General features: G+C 39.5%; 1 protein-coding gene across 2 annotated transcripts in view; it reads right to left on the bottom strand.

The window, feature by feature from the left end:
• Positions 1-15,363, bottom strand: part of LOC120917024 (receptor-type tyrosine-protein phosphatase eta-like) — a 104,449-nt gene that overhangs the window by 50,479 nt on the left and 38,607 nt on the right. The window contains exons 5-10 of one of the 2 annotated variants that reach the window (XM_040328011.1): positions 6,083-6,210; positions 5,831-5,968; positions 5,069-5,270; positions 2,331-2,458; positions 2,089-2,226; positions 785-986 (exon numbers count right to left, since the gene is read on the bottom strand). In XM_040328011.1, the coding sequence (XP_040183945.1) occupies positions 785-986; positions 2,089-2,226; positions 2,331-2,458; positions 5,069-5,270; positions 5,831-5,968; positions 6,083-6,210 (936 nt within the window). The remainder of the gene's footprint in view (positions 1-784; positions 987-2,088; positions 2,227-2,330; positions 2,459-5,068; positions 5,271-5,830; positions 5,969-6,082; positions 6,211-15,363) is intronic. The other variant, XM_040328012.1, reaches the window with a different exon arrangement.

Raw genomic sequence — 15,363 nt, forward strand, 5'->3', positions numbered from 1 at the left:
GGCAAAGTTTTTTTTTTTTAAATAACAAACATGTTATACTTACCTCCACTGTGCAGCTCGTTTTGCACAGAGTGTCCCCGAATGCTGTCTTCTGGAGTCCCTCGGTGGCTGTCTCGGCTCCTCCTCGCAAAAGCTTTCCACCTTCATGCGAGCGAGCTTGGGGAAAGCTTTTGCAGGCGCTCTACCGTGATACAGCGGCGGCCATAGCCACCGACTGTATCACTCGGCGCCCCCCCGGCAAAACTGTGTCATCCGCTGTCAATGGCTGCGCTGCTATCAATCCGTCCAGCCTAGCCAATCAACTGCCAGGCTGGGAACCGAAGAGGATCACGTGGACACGCGCAGGACTTTCGAGGGGTCAGGTAAGTAAAACAGGGGTTCGGGGGGGGAGGTACCGTCGGATGTTTTACCTTCCAATGTTTTACATTTACCTTTACAACCCCTTTAAGTGGTTAATAAACAAAGCCAACCCTAGCCATAATGCGCAACCTACTGCCACCCCTTTGATAAACAAATGCACACATTCACCATGTTATAATTTGCTTTTCAATCACAAGCTTTTGTTTTTAAATTTTGCTAAAACAACCCAATGGTTGCTGAAATTTTACCAAAGTGAAAACTAACAATTTTGCTTATCAATAAGTCTATATACTTAAAATCTATATTTTGAACTTTTTAAATCCTTCTAGTGCTAGTCAGTTTAACAGAGATTAAGTCAATGCGATTTGTGATTTTTAAACACACAGTGTGTCCGATTGGATGGATATAGAAGCAGCTCCATTACCTGTAGTGTAATGTGGGGTCCAATGGTCCATTGACATATCCCCTTGAAACAGAGCCATCTCCAACATGGACACTTATCTTTTTCAATTGGTCAGTGTTCTGGATATTCTGCTTCTCGATGACAGAGGTCACATAAGTCCTGGTCAACCCATTTCTGAAATCATTATATGTCTTCGATAAAGACTCCTTAGTTGGTTTGTCAACTGCAAGATAACAAAAAAGTTAAATAAATGACCAATGGAATAGCATGACCAATAACAAAATACTTTCAATACCAAAATGATATTTTCTACAGTTAATAGCTTTGGCCTAACTTTTTTTTTCTTGAAAAAATAATTATTTTCAATTTTTTTTATGTGAATGCTTAAGGTTTTATGTATCCCTGTAAAAAAAAATTGTAAATAATGTTATCAGGGTGTGTTTCTAGGCATCATTTTTAATTATAGGTGGCCATGAAGAAAGCCATGTTAGCTCTTTACATATTCTGGATTTGCTTTCTGCTCTGCATTGTCACATAATGTAATAAACAACTCTGTATGGATAATATCACATCTCAACTATAGTTAAAGCAAATTAGATTCAGGCAACCTTATCCTTCAGAGAATGCAAGTGTCAGGTCACCTGTGGCCAGGTGACAAGTGCACCCCGTTGGGGTCAGGGATGCACCACAGGGTAGTGAACCATATAGCCGACTGCTGCTATCAGAGGGAAAGCGTGAACCCAAGATCGCCAAGGGCGTGGAGTCTCAGACCCAGCTTTGTGTTCACCAGAGCCTCTAGTGGTGAGGATGGCCTTCGCCACAGCTGGATCCAGGTCGCGACCCCTGGGATCCCCTAGGTCACGCTCCGCAGAGAGAGAGGGGAAGCAGCAAGCGGGACAAACGGTAGTGATGGGTAAGCCGAGGTCAGGGCAACAGGCAGACTAGGGTTACCGAGGGACAGGCAAAAGGTCAAGGGCACAGGCAAACAGGAGAAGTCAGGGACGAGCCAAAAACGGTACACAGGAAGATAATCGTAGCACACTGCAGACAGGAACTTAAGCAAACAACACTGTTGAACAGCACTGCAGACCTGTAGTGCAACAGTTAATCTCGACTTCCTGGGATGGCCTGGGTGGGGCCATACAGGAAGAGGAAGTAATAAGAAGGGAACCAGAACAGAGTCAGGCTTCTAATGAGCAGATGGAAACAGGTAAGCTGCCAGACTATTGCATATCCATGACAGCAAGGCCAGTCAGTTTAATGATTCTCAGTTTAGCAGTTCTAAAACAATTTTTTAATAATTATTTTTGGATTGCTGTTCCTACCATGTAAATCGGTTGTCATGATGATGGCATAAGCCTCTATGGGTCCAGATGGAGTCTCAAAACTTTGGAAGGTGATGTTCATAGCATCCCTCGAGGATGAGCGAACAATCTGCACACTGCCTGGTATCTCTGCATGGTCTTAAAAATAATTAAATATATAGATAGGTAATCAACTCTAAAAATAGTAAATGTAAAAAATGTTAACATAAAATTAAAGTAAATTACAATACGTATCTATCTACCTGTTCTAAAAGTAGAAGATGTTGAGGCAGAACCAGAGAAGCTGGCAACAGTTGCTGTTGACTGATTTTCATTAATAGTGTTTGTGTCTGGATCAAAGTTTATAGCGGTAAAGCCTGCTATGTAGACCCTGAAAGACAATAGATTGACGTCCATTTTTTTATTTGTGAAGAATAGATTTACAGTAAATGTGACATTTTCACTGAAATTTCATTGACATTTATCCCATGTTTCACCATACAGACTCTTTTCGGAATGCCAATAAACATGGATTTGTTGTTTGAAAGTCATGTGATCACCTTCTCAGTGCTGACATTGAATTTAAGGGCTTTGCTGAAAAGCAAGGCCAACCCTTACCATAATGCTTACTCTACTGCTAACCCTTTGATAAACAATGTCACATGATTACTACACATGTGCACATTGAAATTTTTTGTTCCGGAATCTAGTTTTCGTCCGAAAAATACATTTATTTAGTTACTCCCGAAATTTGTTTTTAATTAATTTTGTTTTGTTAAAAAATGCTTTCGTCCAAAAATCCGAATTAAGGTTGAATCTGTCAATTGAGGGCTTATGGGGTCTGTTGAATGTTCTAAAAAGATTTGACGAAGCAGCTAAACTGTATGCCTCCGCGATCATACATTTCCGGTCGAATGCTCCACCCACAAGCTATAGTAGAATTCTAATGTTGTATCACTAGTAATAATTATATTTATTAATTATTATTATTACTAGTCAACCAACATTAGAATTCTTTTATTGCAGGCATGTCCAAAGTCCGGCCCGCGGGCCATTTGCGGCCCGTGGCCTGGATTTATATGGCCCCCACTTGCAATTTGCTTTTATCACTTTTGTGGCCCACAAGCTCCACATGGGGTAAAGATGAGCTTGGTTTTAATATATATATATATATATATATATATATATATATATATATATATATATATATATATATATATATATATATATATATATATATATACATATATATTTCTCAGGGGATAAAGAGAAAAAAATATACTGTATATATATTTTACAACATGAGCTCATCCTTACCCTGAGCGAAGCTCTGGGATTTGTTGGGGGCCAAACAGGAGATATATATATATATATTCACCACACACAGCCACAAAGGTAGGAGAATTATTTTTGGGCAGTGTATTATTGCTTGGAAGAACATACTGACACAGAATTTTAATGGTTCAAAGAATGTCAGGCAAAATGGTCGGCCCTCACGCACATTTCACGTCATCGAATCTGGCCCTCTTTCCAAAAAGTTTGGACACCCCTGTTTTATAGCCTATAAGCGGAGCATTTGACCATAAATGTCTGCTCGTGGTGACTGCTTTGTCGAATCCTCATGTCGAATCTTTTCTCTCTATGTCGAATCTTTTCTCTCTATGTCAAATCTTTTCTCTCTATGTCGAATAATCTCGGACTAATAGAGTTAGGTGAGGCACATTCAACTGCAGATTCGATAGACACAGATCTCTATTGTCACCGTCATGTCGAATCTTCTATCTATATCGAACTGTTGTCGCAGCGAAATGAAAATAAAGCATTTTTTATGTCGGATGTTTCGGATTTCCGATTTTGTTAAAACGAAAATCCACAAAACTTCGGACGAAAATGCATTCGGATGGAAACGAATGCACATGCCTAATGATTATCATGTTTTATTTTACTTAAGAATCATATCACGCTTTTGCAGCAATTTTTTTTTCAAATAAAATAATTGTTGCAAAAATTTCACAATTGTGGAAGTCCTCGATTTAGCTTATCACTAGTAAATATTGTATAGATCTTTCTTGATCCCTTCTTGCTGATCGTACATATATATGTGGCCTCTTTGAAGTGGGTCTTTATCATGAGACTGAATATATGCGTACTTGTGCTTGCGTTGGGAATGCGACACACAGCATACTCCCAGAACAGAGACTGGGCTCTCCCTGAGAGCCCTGGGTCACGTACTACCATTTGGGACCCAGGACTCCCTGGTCCCAGTCACCAGTCACTGTGCAGCCCACTCCTGTGTTTTCTTTCTCATCTCAGTGCCCTCAAAACTAGATACGCCTGAAAATAGACTTCATCCGACTGACGTAACTTTCCTACGCCGGCGTATCGTGGGCGCATATTTACGCTGGCCGTCTCATTGCAAATATGCAAATGAGGGAGATACGTCTATTCACGAACGTAGTTGCGCCCGGCACATAATATACGCGGTTTGCGTAAGGCTTACGTCAGGCGTATAGTTATTCCCCGTCTATGAGGCGCAACTCATGCAAAAGTATGGACCAGGGAACAGCCGTCGTATTTTACGTCGTTTATGTAGTAGTACATGAATAGGGCTGGGCTTAGGTTACGTTCACGTCGTAGGCAGTAATCCGTCGTATCTTAGGGATTAGTTTCGACGTGATTCTGAGCATGCGCACTGGGTTGCGTCCACGGGACGGCGCATGCGCCGTTCATTTTAAGTACTCGGCCCATCATTAGCATGGGGTCACGCCTCATTAGCATGGCTCACGCCCACTTCCACCTACGCTAGCTTACGCCGAGGAAACCCAGCGTAGATTTGACAGGGAGTGGGGGCGAGTGCTTTGTAAAATACTGTGCTTGCCACTCTGCGCTACGCCGGCGTAGCCTAAAAAAGATACGCTACGCCGGCATAAATATGTGCCAATGTATGTGAATCCGGGCCAAAGTGTGTTTTGTTGGATGGATGTGGAAACAACTTCATTACCTGTAGTTTAATGCGGGGTCCAATGGTCCATTGACATATCCCCTTGAAACAGTGCCATCTCCGACATGGACACTTATTTTATTCGATTGGTCGGAGTTCTGGATATTCTGTTGTTCAATGACAGAGGTCACATAGGTCCTGGTCAACCCATTCTTGAAATCATTGTAAGTCTTTGATAAAGACTCCTTGGCTGGTTTGTGGTCTGAAAGACAAAAAAGAGAATGACCAATGTGATAGAATGATAATCCATCAAAGAATATCCGTTCAACAACCTTATTATATTTTCTATAGTTGGTCGATTCAGTCTCACTTTTTTTTCTTGAAAAAAAAACAAAAACATTATTTTTACTTTTATTATTTTTTTAAGAGAATGCCTAATGTTTGAGGCATCCCGAGAAAATAAAGGATTTAAAATGTTAGTTTTTTACCTTTTTGTATTTTTTTTTAGAACTTATCATTTTAAAAGTACATGAAGGATTCCATGTTATCCATTACATATGCGAGAACTGCTTTCTGCTCCGCAGTGTCACACAATTGTAGTTTACTTATTCTTCTGACAATGAAAGTCTATGAGACAACCAACTCATTGAATTCAATGCACTCTGTTGGGTGGCTAGAATTATATCTCAAATATAGTTCAAACAAGTTACACTCAGGAAAACCTTGTCCTTCAAAAAATGCAGGACCAGTCAGTTTATGTGATGCTCTGTTCAACATTTCTACAACTAATTTGTATAATTATATTATAATTGCTGTTCCTACCATGTAAATCGGTTGTCATGATGATGGCATAAGCCTCTATGGGTCCATTTGGAGTCTCAAAACTTTGGAAGGTGATGTTCATAGCATCCCTCGAGGATGAGCGAACAATCTGCACACTGCCTGGTATCTCTGCGTGATCTTAAAAATAATACAATATATAGATATAAGCGATCAACTCTAAAAAGGTACAGTACAAATAGTAAATGTGAAAAATGTTAACAATAAATACAGTAAATTACAATACATATATACCTGTTTTAAAAGTAGAGGTTGTTGAAGAAGAGCCAGAGAAGTTGGCAACAGTTGCTGTTGACTGATCTTCATTGATAGTGTCTGTGGCTGGATCAAAGTTGATAGTGGTAAAGCCAACAATGTAGACCCTGAAAGTGAAAAGATCAATATTCATCTTATTATTTGTGAGGAATGATTTTGCAGCTATTGTAACATTTTCTCTGAAATTTCATAGACATTAACCTCATGTTTCACCATACAGACTAAATACCAAGAAAGCACTGATTTGTGTTCTAAGAAAGTTATGTAAACACCTTACCAGTGCTGACATTGAGATTAATGGCTGTGTTGGGAAACAAGGTCAACCCTAGCCATAATCTATTGCCAAGCCTTTAATAAACAATGTCACATTATTACTATTTTATAATTGACTTGGGGAACATATCATGCTTTTGCTGCTTTAGCTCATCACTAGTAAATATTGTATAGAGATCTTCCTTTAACCCCATATTTGAATTTTTTAAAATTCTTCCAAAGACAGACAATTTAATAAAGATTTAGGCCCGGATTCACATACATTGGCGCATAATTATGCCAGCATAGCGTATCCAATATACTCTATGCCGACGTAGCGCAGAGAGGCAAGCACCGAATTCTCAAAGCACTTGCCTCCCAAACTGCGCTGGGTTCCCTCGGCGTAAGCCGTCGTATGTGGAAGTGGGCGTGAGCCATGCTAATGAGGCGTGACCCCATGCAAATGATGGGCCGAGTGCCATACAAGTACTAAAAACGAACGGCGCATGCGCCGTCCCGTGGACGCAACCCAGTGTGCATGCTCAGAATCTCGTCGGAACTACTCCCTAAGATACGCCGGGTCACTGCCTATCTCGTGAACGTAACCTACGCTTAGTCATATTCATGTCCTACGTAAACTATGTAAAATATGTCGGCTTGTGTTCCCTGGTGCAGCCATTTGCATGGATGCTGCTGACTTACACCTGCTTTATGGGGCATAACTTTGCGCCGGACGTAGGACTTTTACGCGCACTGCGTCGGACAGACGGACGTGCGTGAATCAGCGTATCTCCCTCTTTTGCATATGTAAATAGAAAATCAACTGGTGCGCCAAATACGTCCAGCGTAAATATGCGCCCACGATACGCTGGCGTAGGAAAGTTACGTCGGGCGGATGAAGCCTATTTTCAGGCGTATCTTGGTTTCAGAGTCCGGCGCATAGATAAGACGGCGCATATTTACACTTACGCGGCGTATCTCGAGATACGCCGGCGTAAGTGCTTAGTCAATCCGGGCCTTAGTACGTTGTCCAAGCAATGTGACTCTTGATTCTTAAACGCAAGGTATGTCTCTTGTTTGATGGCTGTGGAATTAACTCCATTACCTATAGTGTAATGTGGGGTCCAATGGTCCATTGACGTATCCTCTTGAAACAGTGCCATCTCCCACGTGGACACTTATCTTATTCGATTGGTCGGTGTTCTGGATATTCTGTTGTTCAATGAGAGAGGTCACATAGGTCCTTGTCAACCCATTCTTGAAATCATTATAAGTCTTTGATAAAGACTCCTTAGTTGGTTTGTGGTCTGAAAGACAAAAGAGACAATGACCAATGTAATAGAAAGATAATTGATTAAGGAATATCCATTCAACAACCTTATTATATTTTCTGTAGTTGGTCGATTCAGTCTCACTTTTTTTTCTTGAAGAAAAAAAAAACACATTATTTTTACTTTATTATTTTTTAAAGAGAATGCCTAATGTTTGAGGCATCCGAAGAAAATAAAGGATTTAAAAAAAAATGTTACCAATATGTTTTTTTTTTGTCAGAACTTATCATTTTAAAAGTACACAAAGCATTCCATGTTAGTTCATTACATATTCGGGAACTGCTTTCTGCTCTGCAGTGTCACACAATTGTGGTTTACCGATCCTTCTGACAATGAAAGTCTATGAGACAACCAACTCATTGAATTCAATGCACTCTATGGGTGGCTAAAATTATATCTCAAATATCGTTCAAACAAGTTAGACTCTTGCAACCCAATGCATCCCCTTGTTTCTTTCTGTGCCCCGTAGGCACTTATTGTTTTTGTCTTGTTCTTCTCTATGTATGTTATTTTGCAAATTTGCAAATATAAAATAAAGATTATACAAACAAGTTAGACGCAGGAAAACCTTGCCCTTCAAAACATTCCGGACCAGTCAGTTTATGTGATGCTCCGTTCAACAGTTTTACAACAAAATTGTATAATTCTATTATGATTGCTGTTCCTACCATGCAAACCGGTTGTCATGATGATGGCATAAGCCACTATGGGTCCATTTGGAGTCTCAAAACTTTGGAAGGTGATGTTCATAGCATCTCTCGAGGGTGAGCGAATGATCTGCACACTGCCTGGTATCTCTGCGTGATCTTAAAAATAATTCAATATATAGAGTTTAAGCGATCAACTCTAAACGGTATAGTACAAATAGTGAATGCAAAAAATGTTAACAATAACAACAGAAAAATATCAATACATATATACCTGTTCTAAAAGAAGAAGTTGAAGAAGAGCCAGAGAAGCTGGCAACAGTTGCTGTTGATTGATCTTCATTGATAGTGTTTGTGGCTGTATCATAGTTTATAGCGGTAAAGCCAACTATGTAGACCCTGAAAGTCAAAAGATCAATGTCTATCTTTTTCTTTGCGAGTAATGATTTTGCAGCAAATGTAACATTTTCTCTGAAATGTCATAGACATTAACCTCATGTTTCACCATACAGACTGAATACCAAGAAAGCACTGATTTGTTTTATAAGAAAGTCATGTAAACACCTTACCAGTGCTGACATTGAGATTAATGGCTTTGTTGGGAAACAAGGCCAACCCAAGCCATAATCTATTGCCAAGCCTTTAATAAACAATGTCACATGATTACTGTTTTAGAATTGACTTTGGGATCATATTAGACATGGGCAATTAGTTTTGTTCCAAATTCGTTTTTTTAACTAATTTAGACAAATTCGTTAATTCGAAAATATCGGAAAAAAACGAAAACCCGTTTAACAAATATTTCCAAATATTTGTAAATTTGAATATTTGAAAATTCGTAAATTCATACATTCGTAAATTCGTACATTCGCACATTCGTAAATTCGTACATTTGTAAATGCTTAAATTCGTACATTCGCACATTCGTAAATTCGTACATTTGTAAATGCTTAAATTCGTACATTCGTAAATTCAGAAATTCAGAAATTCAGAAATCTGAAATAATAATTAACTAAAAATAACTTAACTATTACTAACTTATTATAGGTATTGGAATTTCCTTTCAAATTTGGCTGTTAGTGAACGTAACAAATACAAATTTATCCGAAGTTACAAATTATTTTCCGAAATAACGAATGCCGTATCTAAGCGAATGGAACATAATGAATTAATAATAATGAATAACAATATTAATAATAAAAACGTTTTATTTTTATTATTAATTTGTTCCATTCCATTTGTTTAGATGCGGCATTTGTTATTTCAGGTAATTCGTAACTTTGGATGAATTTGTATTCGTTACATTCACTAACAGCCAAATTTGAAAGGAAATTACAATACCTATAATTCAATAGTTAGTTATTATTTCAGTTTTTCGAATTTTCGGCTTTTTAGGATTCTCTAATTTCCAAATTTCCAATTTTTTTTATTTCCGAATGTGCAAATTTACGAATTTACAAATTTTCGAATGTACGAATTTACGAATGTACGAATGTGACTCTTGATTATTAAACACAAGGTATGTCTCTTGTTGGATGGATATGGAATCAACTTCATTACCTGTAGTGTTTTGTGGGGTCCAATGGTTCATTGACATATCCCCTTGAAACAGTGCCATCTCCCACGTGGACACTTATCTTATTCGACTGGTCGGTGTTCTGGATATTCTGCTGCTCAATGACAGAGGTCACATAAGTCCTAGTCAACCCATTCTTGAAATCATTATAAGTTTTTGCCAAAGACCCCTTAGTGAAATGGCGGTCTGAAAGACAAAAGAGATTGACCAATGGAATAAAAAGACAAATGACCAAATAAAATACTTTCAATAACCTGACGATATTTTCTATCTTATATCTGATAGATTTAGTCTCACGTATACATTTTTTTCTTGGAAAATTCATTATTTTCAGTTTTATTATGTCTTTATTTAACCACTTCAGCCCCGGAAGAATTTACCCCCATAATGACTAGGCCATTTTTTGTGATACAGCACTGCATCGCTTTATGACAATTGCAACGCTGTACCCAACAAAATTGATGTCCTTTTTTTCCCACAAATAGAGCTTTCCTTTGGTGGTATTTGATCACCTCTGTGATCACCAGTTTGCACTGCCATCTGTGAACCAATCTGGGTGTGTCATGAAGATTGTATTGACACCTGCAGCAGTTCGTAGAGGGCAGTGTGAACTGCCTGCGGGAGAGATGCAGGAACCGGCGCTGGAATCGCGCTGGTTCCCGCATCGCTATAATGTGAACCCGGGCTCAAAGTCTATGTGACAGCCAACTCATTGAACTCAATGCACTCTGTGGGTGGCTAAAATCGCATCTCAACTACAGTTAAAAGCAAGTTAGACTCACAAAACCTTATTTTTCGAAAAATGCAAGACTAGTCGGTTTAAGTCATGCTCCCTTTAACAAATCTGCAACTAATTTGTAGAATTCTATTATGATTGCTGTTCCTACCATGTAAGTCGGTTGTCATGATGATGGCATAAGCCACTATGGGTCCTGATGGAGTCTCAAAACTTTGGAATGTGATGTCCATAGCATCCCTCGATGGTGAGCGAACAATCTGCACATTGCCGGGTATCTCTGCATGACCTTAAATATAATTCAATATATCGATATAGGAGGCCAACCTCAAAATGTAGATCACAAATAATAAATATAAAAAATGTTTACTATAACTATAGTACATTATAAAACATATATACCTGTTCTAAAAATAGAAGTTGTTGAAGAAGAACCAGATAAGCTGGTAACAGTTGCTGATGACTGATCTTCGTTGATAGTGTCTGTGGCTGGATCAAAGTTTATAGCGGTAAAGCCTACTATGTAGACCCTGAAAGTTAAGATCTAGACGTTAATATTTTATTTTTTTGGTGGAGAATGCGGGCACGTTAATCTTTTTATTTGCGAGAAATGATTTTGCAGTAACGTAACATTTTCACTAACATTTCATTGACATTGACCTCATGTTTCACCATATAGACTGTAGACAAATACTAAAATATTTTGGATTTGTTTTCTAAGAAAGTCAGGTGATCACTTTACAGAATACAGAAAACTTTATTAATCCCAAAGAGCAATGTTTGAGCCTTGTTGGATGGATGTGGAAGCAACTCCATTACCTGTAGTTTAATGTGGGGTCCAATGGTGCATTGACGTATCCCCTTGACACAGTGCCATCTCCCACAAGGACACTTATACTTTTCAACTGGTCAGTGTTCTGGATATTCTGCGGCTCAACGACTGAGGTCACATAAGTCCTGGTCAACCCATTATTGAAATCATTATATGTTTTCGATAAAGACCCCTTAGGTGGTTTGTGGCCTGAAAGACAGAAGAGAAAGACTAAATTTTCTATAGTTGATAGATTCAGTCACACTTTTAAATTTTTTCTTGAAAAAAAACACATTATTTTCACTTTTATTCAGTTTTTTTTTAATGCAAGACTAGTCAGTTTACATCAGGGGTGCCCAACCAGTGGCCCGGGGGCCACATGTGGCCCGCGGAGCACTCCAAGGTGGCCCGCGACCTCCAGCTCTAGGATGACGGGTTGACAAGCCCAGATCGCAGGCTGTCGACCTCCCACTCCCAGAGCATCAGTGTTGTAAATTAATCCAGCAGTAGAGAAAGCAAGCGGCTGTGGAGCAGAGCCGCATAAGCCAATGCTTTCTATATATCAGTGTGAAAGCAGCCTTAAACTCTTTTCACGCAATTGGTCTGACCCAGTAGGACCCTCCATTCACCTTTTGATGTGAACTGCTGAAAAAAGAAAACAGAAGGGAGATGGATCCGTCTGGGTGGATGGATCGCAGGGGCCATAGGGTAGAGTGGGCTGTGTCCTCTCTGCATATGCAGATTGCACAAAGACCTGTCATCCATCTGATCTTCATATTGTAGCCCGCGACCGGGTACCAAGACGCTTAAGTGGCTCTCACTCTTCAAAAGGTTGGGCACCCCTGGTTTACATGATGCCCAGTTCAACAGTTCTACAACCAATTCATATAATTCTATTAGGATTGCTGTTCCTACCATGTAAATCGGTTGTCATGATGATGGCATAAGCCACTATGGGTCCATTTGGAGTCTCCAAACTTTGGAAGGTGATGTTCATAGCATCCCTCGAGGGTGAGCGAACAATCTTCACACTGCCTGGTATCTCTGCATGTTCTTAAAAATCATTTGATATATAAATATAGGTGATCAACTCTAAAAGGTAGAGTACAAATAGTAAATGTTAAAAATGTATACAGTAAATTACAATACATATATACCTGTTCTAAAAGTAGAAGTTGTTGAAGAAGAACCAGAGAAGCTGGCAACAGTTGCTGTTGACTGATCTTCATTGATAGTGTTTGTGGCTGGATCATAGTTTATGGCAGTAAATCCAACTATGTAGACCCTGGAAAACAAGAGATTGACGCCATCTATTTATTTGCGAAGGAATGATTTTGCAGCAAATGTAAAATTTTCATTAAAACTGAATCGACATTAACCTTATAATTCACCATTCAGACGGCTTTGAGGAAAAGAAAAGCATGAATTTGTTTTTCAAGAAAGTCATGTGATCACCTTACCAATGCCGACATTGAGATTAATGGCTTTGTTTATAAACAAGGGCAGCAACCTTATCCATAATGATTACTCTATCATCAGCGCATTTTTGCTGCTAAATCTTTTGAATAAATAACATAATTGTTGCTGGATTTTCACCAAAGTGGAAACTCACAATTTAGCTTATCACTGGTACATTTTGTATAGAGATATTTCTTAAATTCTATATTTGGAACTTTTCTAATTCTTCCACACGAGCCAATTTAACAGAGATTCAGTCTGTTGTCCGGGCAATGTGACTCTTGATTTTCAAACACAAGGTGTGTCTTGTTGGATGGATGTGGAAGTGACTCCATTACCTGTAGTTTAATGTGGGGTCCAATGGTCCATTGACATATCCCCTTGAATCAGTGCCATCTCCCACGTGGACACTTATCTTATTCGATTGGTCTGTATTCTTGATATTCTGCTGCTCAATGACAGAGGTCACATAACTCCTGGTCAACCCATTTTTGAAATCTTTATAAGTCTTTGATAAAGACTCCTTAGTTGGTTTGTGGCCTGAAAGACACAAGAGAAAGACCATTGGGATAGAATGATAAACAACCAAAGAAAATACTTAAAGCGGAGGTTCATCCAAATAACATCTATATAAGACCAAATTCTTTATACTTCTAACATGTACAGTAGGCATTTTGTTTTTTTATTTTTAGGCTGTACATACCTTATTATCGCTATTTTCAATCCAGCTTCCGGGTACTCACTCCCGCGGGAGTAGGCGTTTCAATGCTGAGCCGCAATGTAATCTGGGAGTTCGCCCAGATGATTGATGTCCTTCAGAAAAAGTTCCCCCCGGCGGATAAGGCCCCCCCCCGTATTGCGTAGGCGCGTCACGAGAGTCACGGAGTTTCCAAAAGTAGCCGAACCTGTAGAGCTGCGAGTCAGCTCTATACGGCGCCTGCGCTGTCAGCTGTACACGGCTCCTAGTCGGTGCGCAGGCGCCGTGTAGAGCTAACATGCGACTCTACATGTTCGGCTACTTTCGGAAACTCTGTGACTCTCGTGACCCGCCTACGCAATACGGGGGGGCCCTTCTCTGCCGGAGGGAACTTTTTCTGAAGGACATCAATCATCTGGGCAATCTCCCCGATTACATTGCAGCTCAGCATAGAAACGCCTACTCCCGCGGGAGTGAGTACCCGGATGCCGGATTGAAATTAGTGATAATAAGGTATGTACAGCCAAAAAAAAAAGTGCCTGCTGTACATGTTAGAAGTATAAAGAATTTGGTCTGATATAGATGTTATTTGGGTGAACCTCCGCTTTAACAACGTTATTATATTTTCTGTAGTTGATAGATTCAGTCTCACTTTTTTCTTTTGTCTTGAAAAAAACATTATTTTCACTTTTATTCAGTTTTTTTTTGTTTGTTTTTTTAAATGCAAGACTAGTCAGTTAGTTTACGTGATGCTCAGTTCAACAGTTCTACAACTAATTAATATAATTCTATTAGGATTGCTGTTCCTACCATGCAAATCGGTTGTCATGATGATGGCATAAGCCACTATGGGTCCATTTGGAGTCTCAAAACTTTGGAAGGTGATGTTCATAGCATCTCTCGAGGGTGAGCGAACAATCTGCACACTGCCTGGTATCTCTGCATGTTCTAAAAAATAATTTGATATATAAATATAGGTCAGTGTTTTTCAACTCCAGTCCTCAAGGCACACCAACAGGTCATGTTTTCAGGATTTCCTTTAGATGAAAAGACTGTGGTGATTACTAAGGCAGTGAAACTGATCAAATCACCTGTTCAAAATAATGGAAAGCCTGAAAACATGACCTGTTGGTGTGCCTTGAGGACTGGAGTTGTAAAACACTGATATAGGTGATCAACTCTAAAATGTATAGTACAAATGGAAAATGTTAGAAATGTATACAGTAAATTACAATACATATATACCTGTTCTAAAAATAGAAGTTGTTGAAGAAGAACCAGAGAAGCTGGCAACAGTTGCTGTTGACTGATCTTCATTGATAGTGTTTGCGGCTGGATCAAAGTTTATAGCAGTAAATCCAACTATGTAGACCCTGAAAAACAAGAGATTGATGCCATCTATTTAATTTGCGAAGGAATGTGACACTAAAGGTTCCCGTTTAAAAATAAAAATAAAAATAACAAACATGTAATATTTACCTCCACTGTGCAGTTAGTTTTGCACAAATTGGCCCCGATCCACCTGTTCTGGGATCTCGCGGCGGCTCTCGCGGCTCCTTACCATGTTAGATAACCCCCTCTGGGAAGTTCTCTCCTGAGGGGCTTACCTTGCGGGCGCGCTCCTGCGTCATACACTCGGCGTCTATAGACACTGAGTGTATGACTCGGCCTCGCCCCTTCGGCGCCCGCGTCATTGGATTTGATTAACAGCAGCGGGAGCCAATGGCTGTACTGCTGTCAATCTATTCAATC

The sequence above is a fragment of the Rana temporaria genome, chromosome 11 (genome assembly GCF_905171775.1).
Source record: "Rana temporaria chromosome 11, aRanTem1.1, whole genome shotgun sequence".
Taxonomy (NCBI): Eukaryota; Metazoa; Chordata; class Amphibia; order Anura; family Ranidae; genus Rana; species Rana temporaria.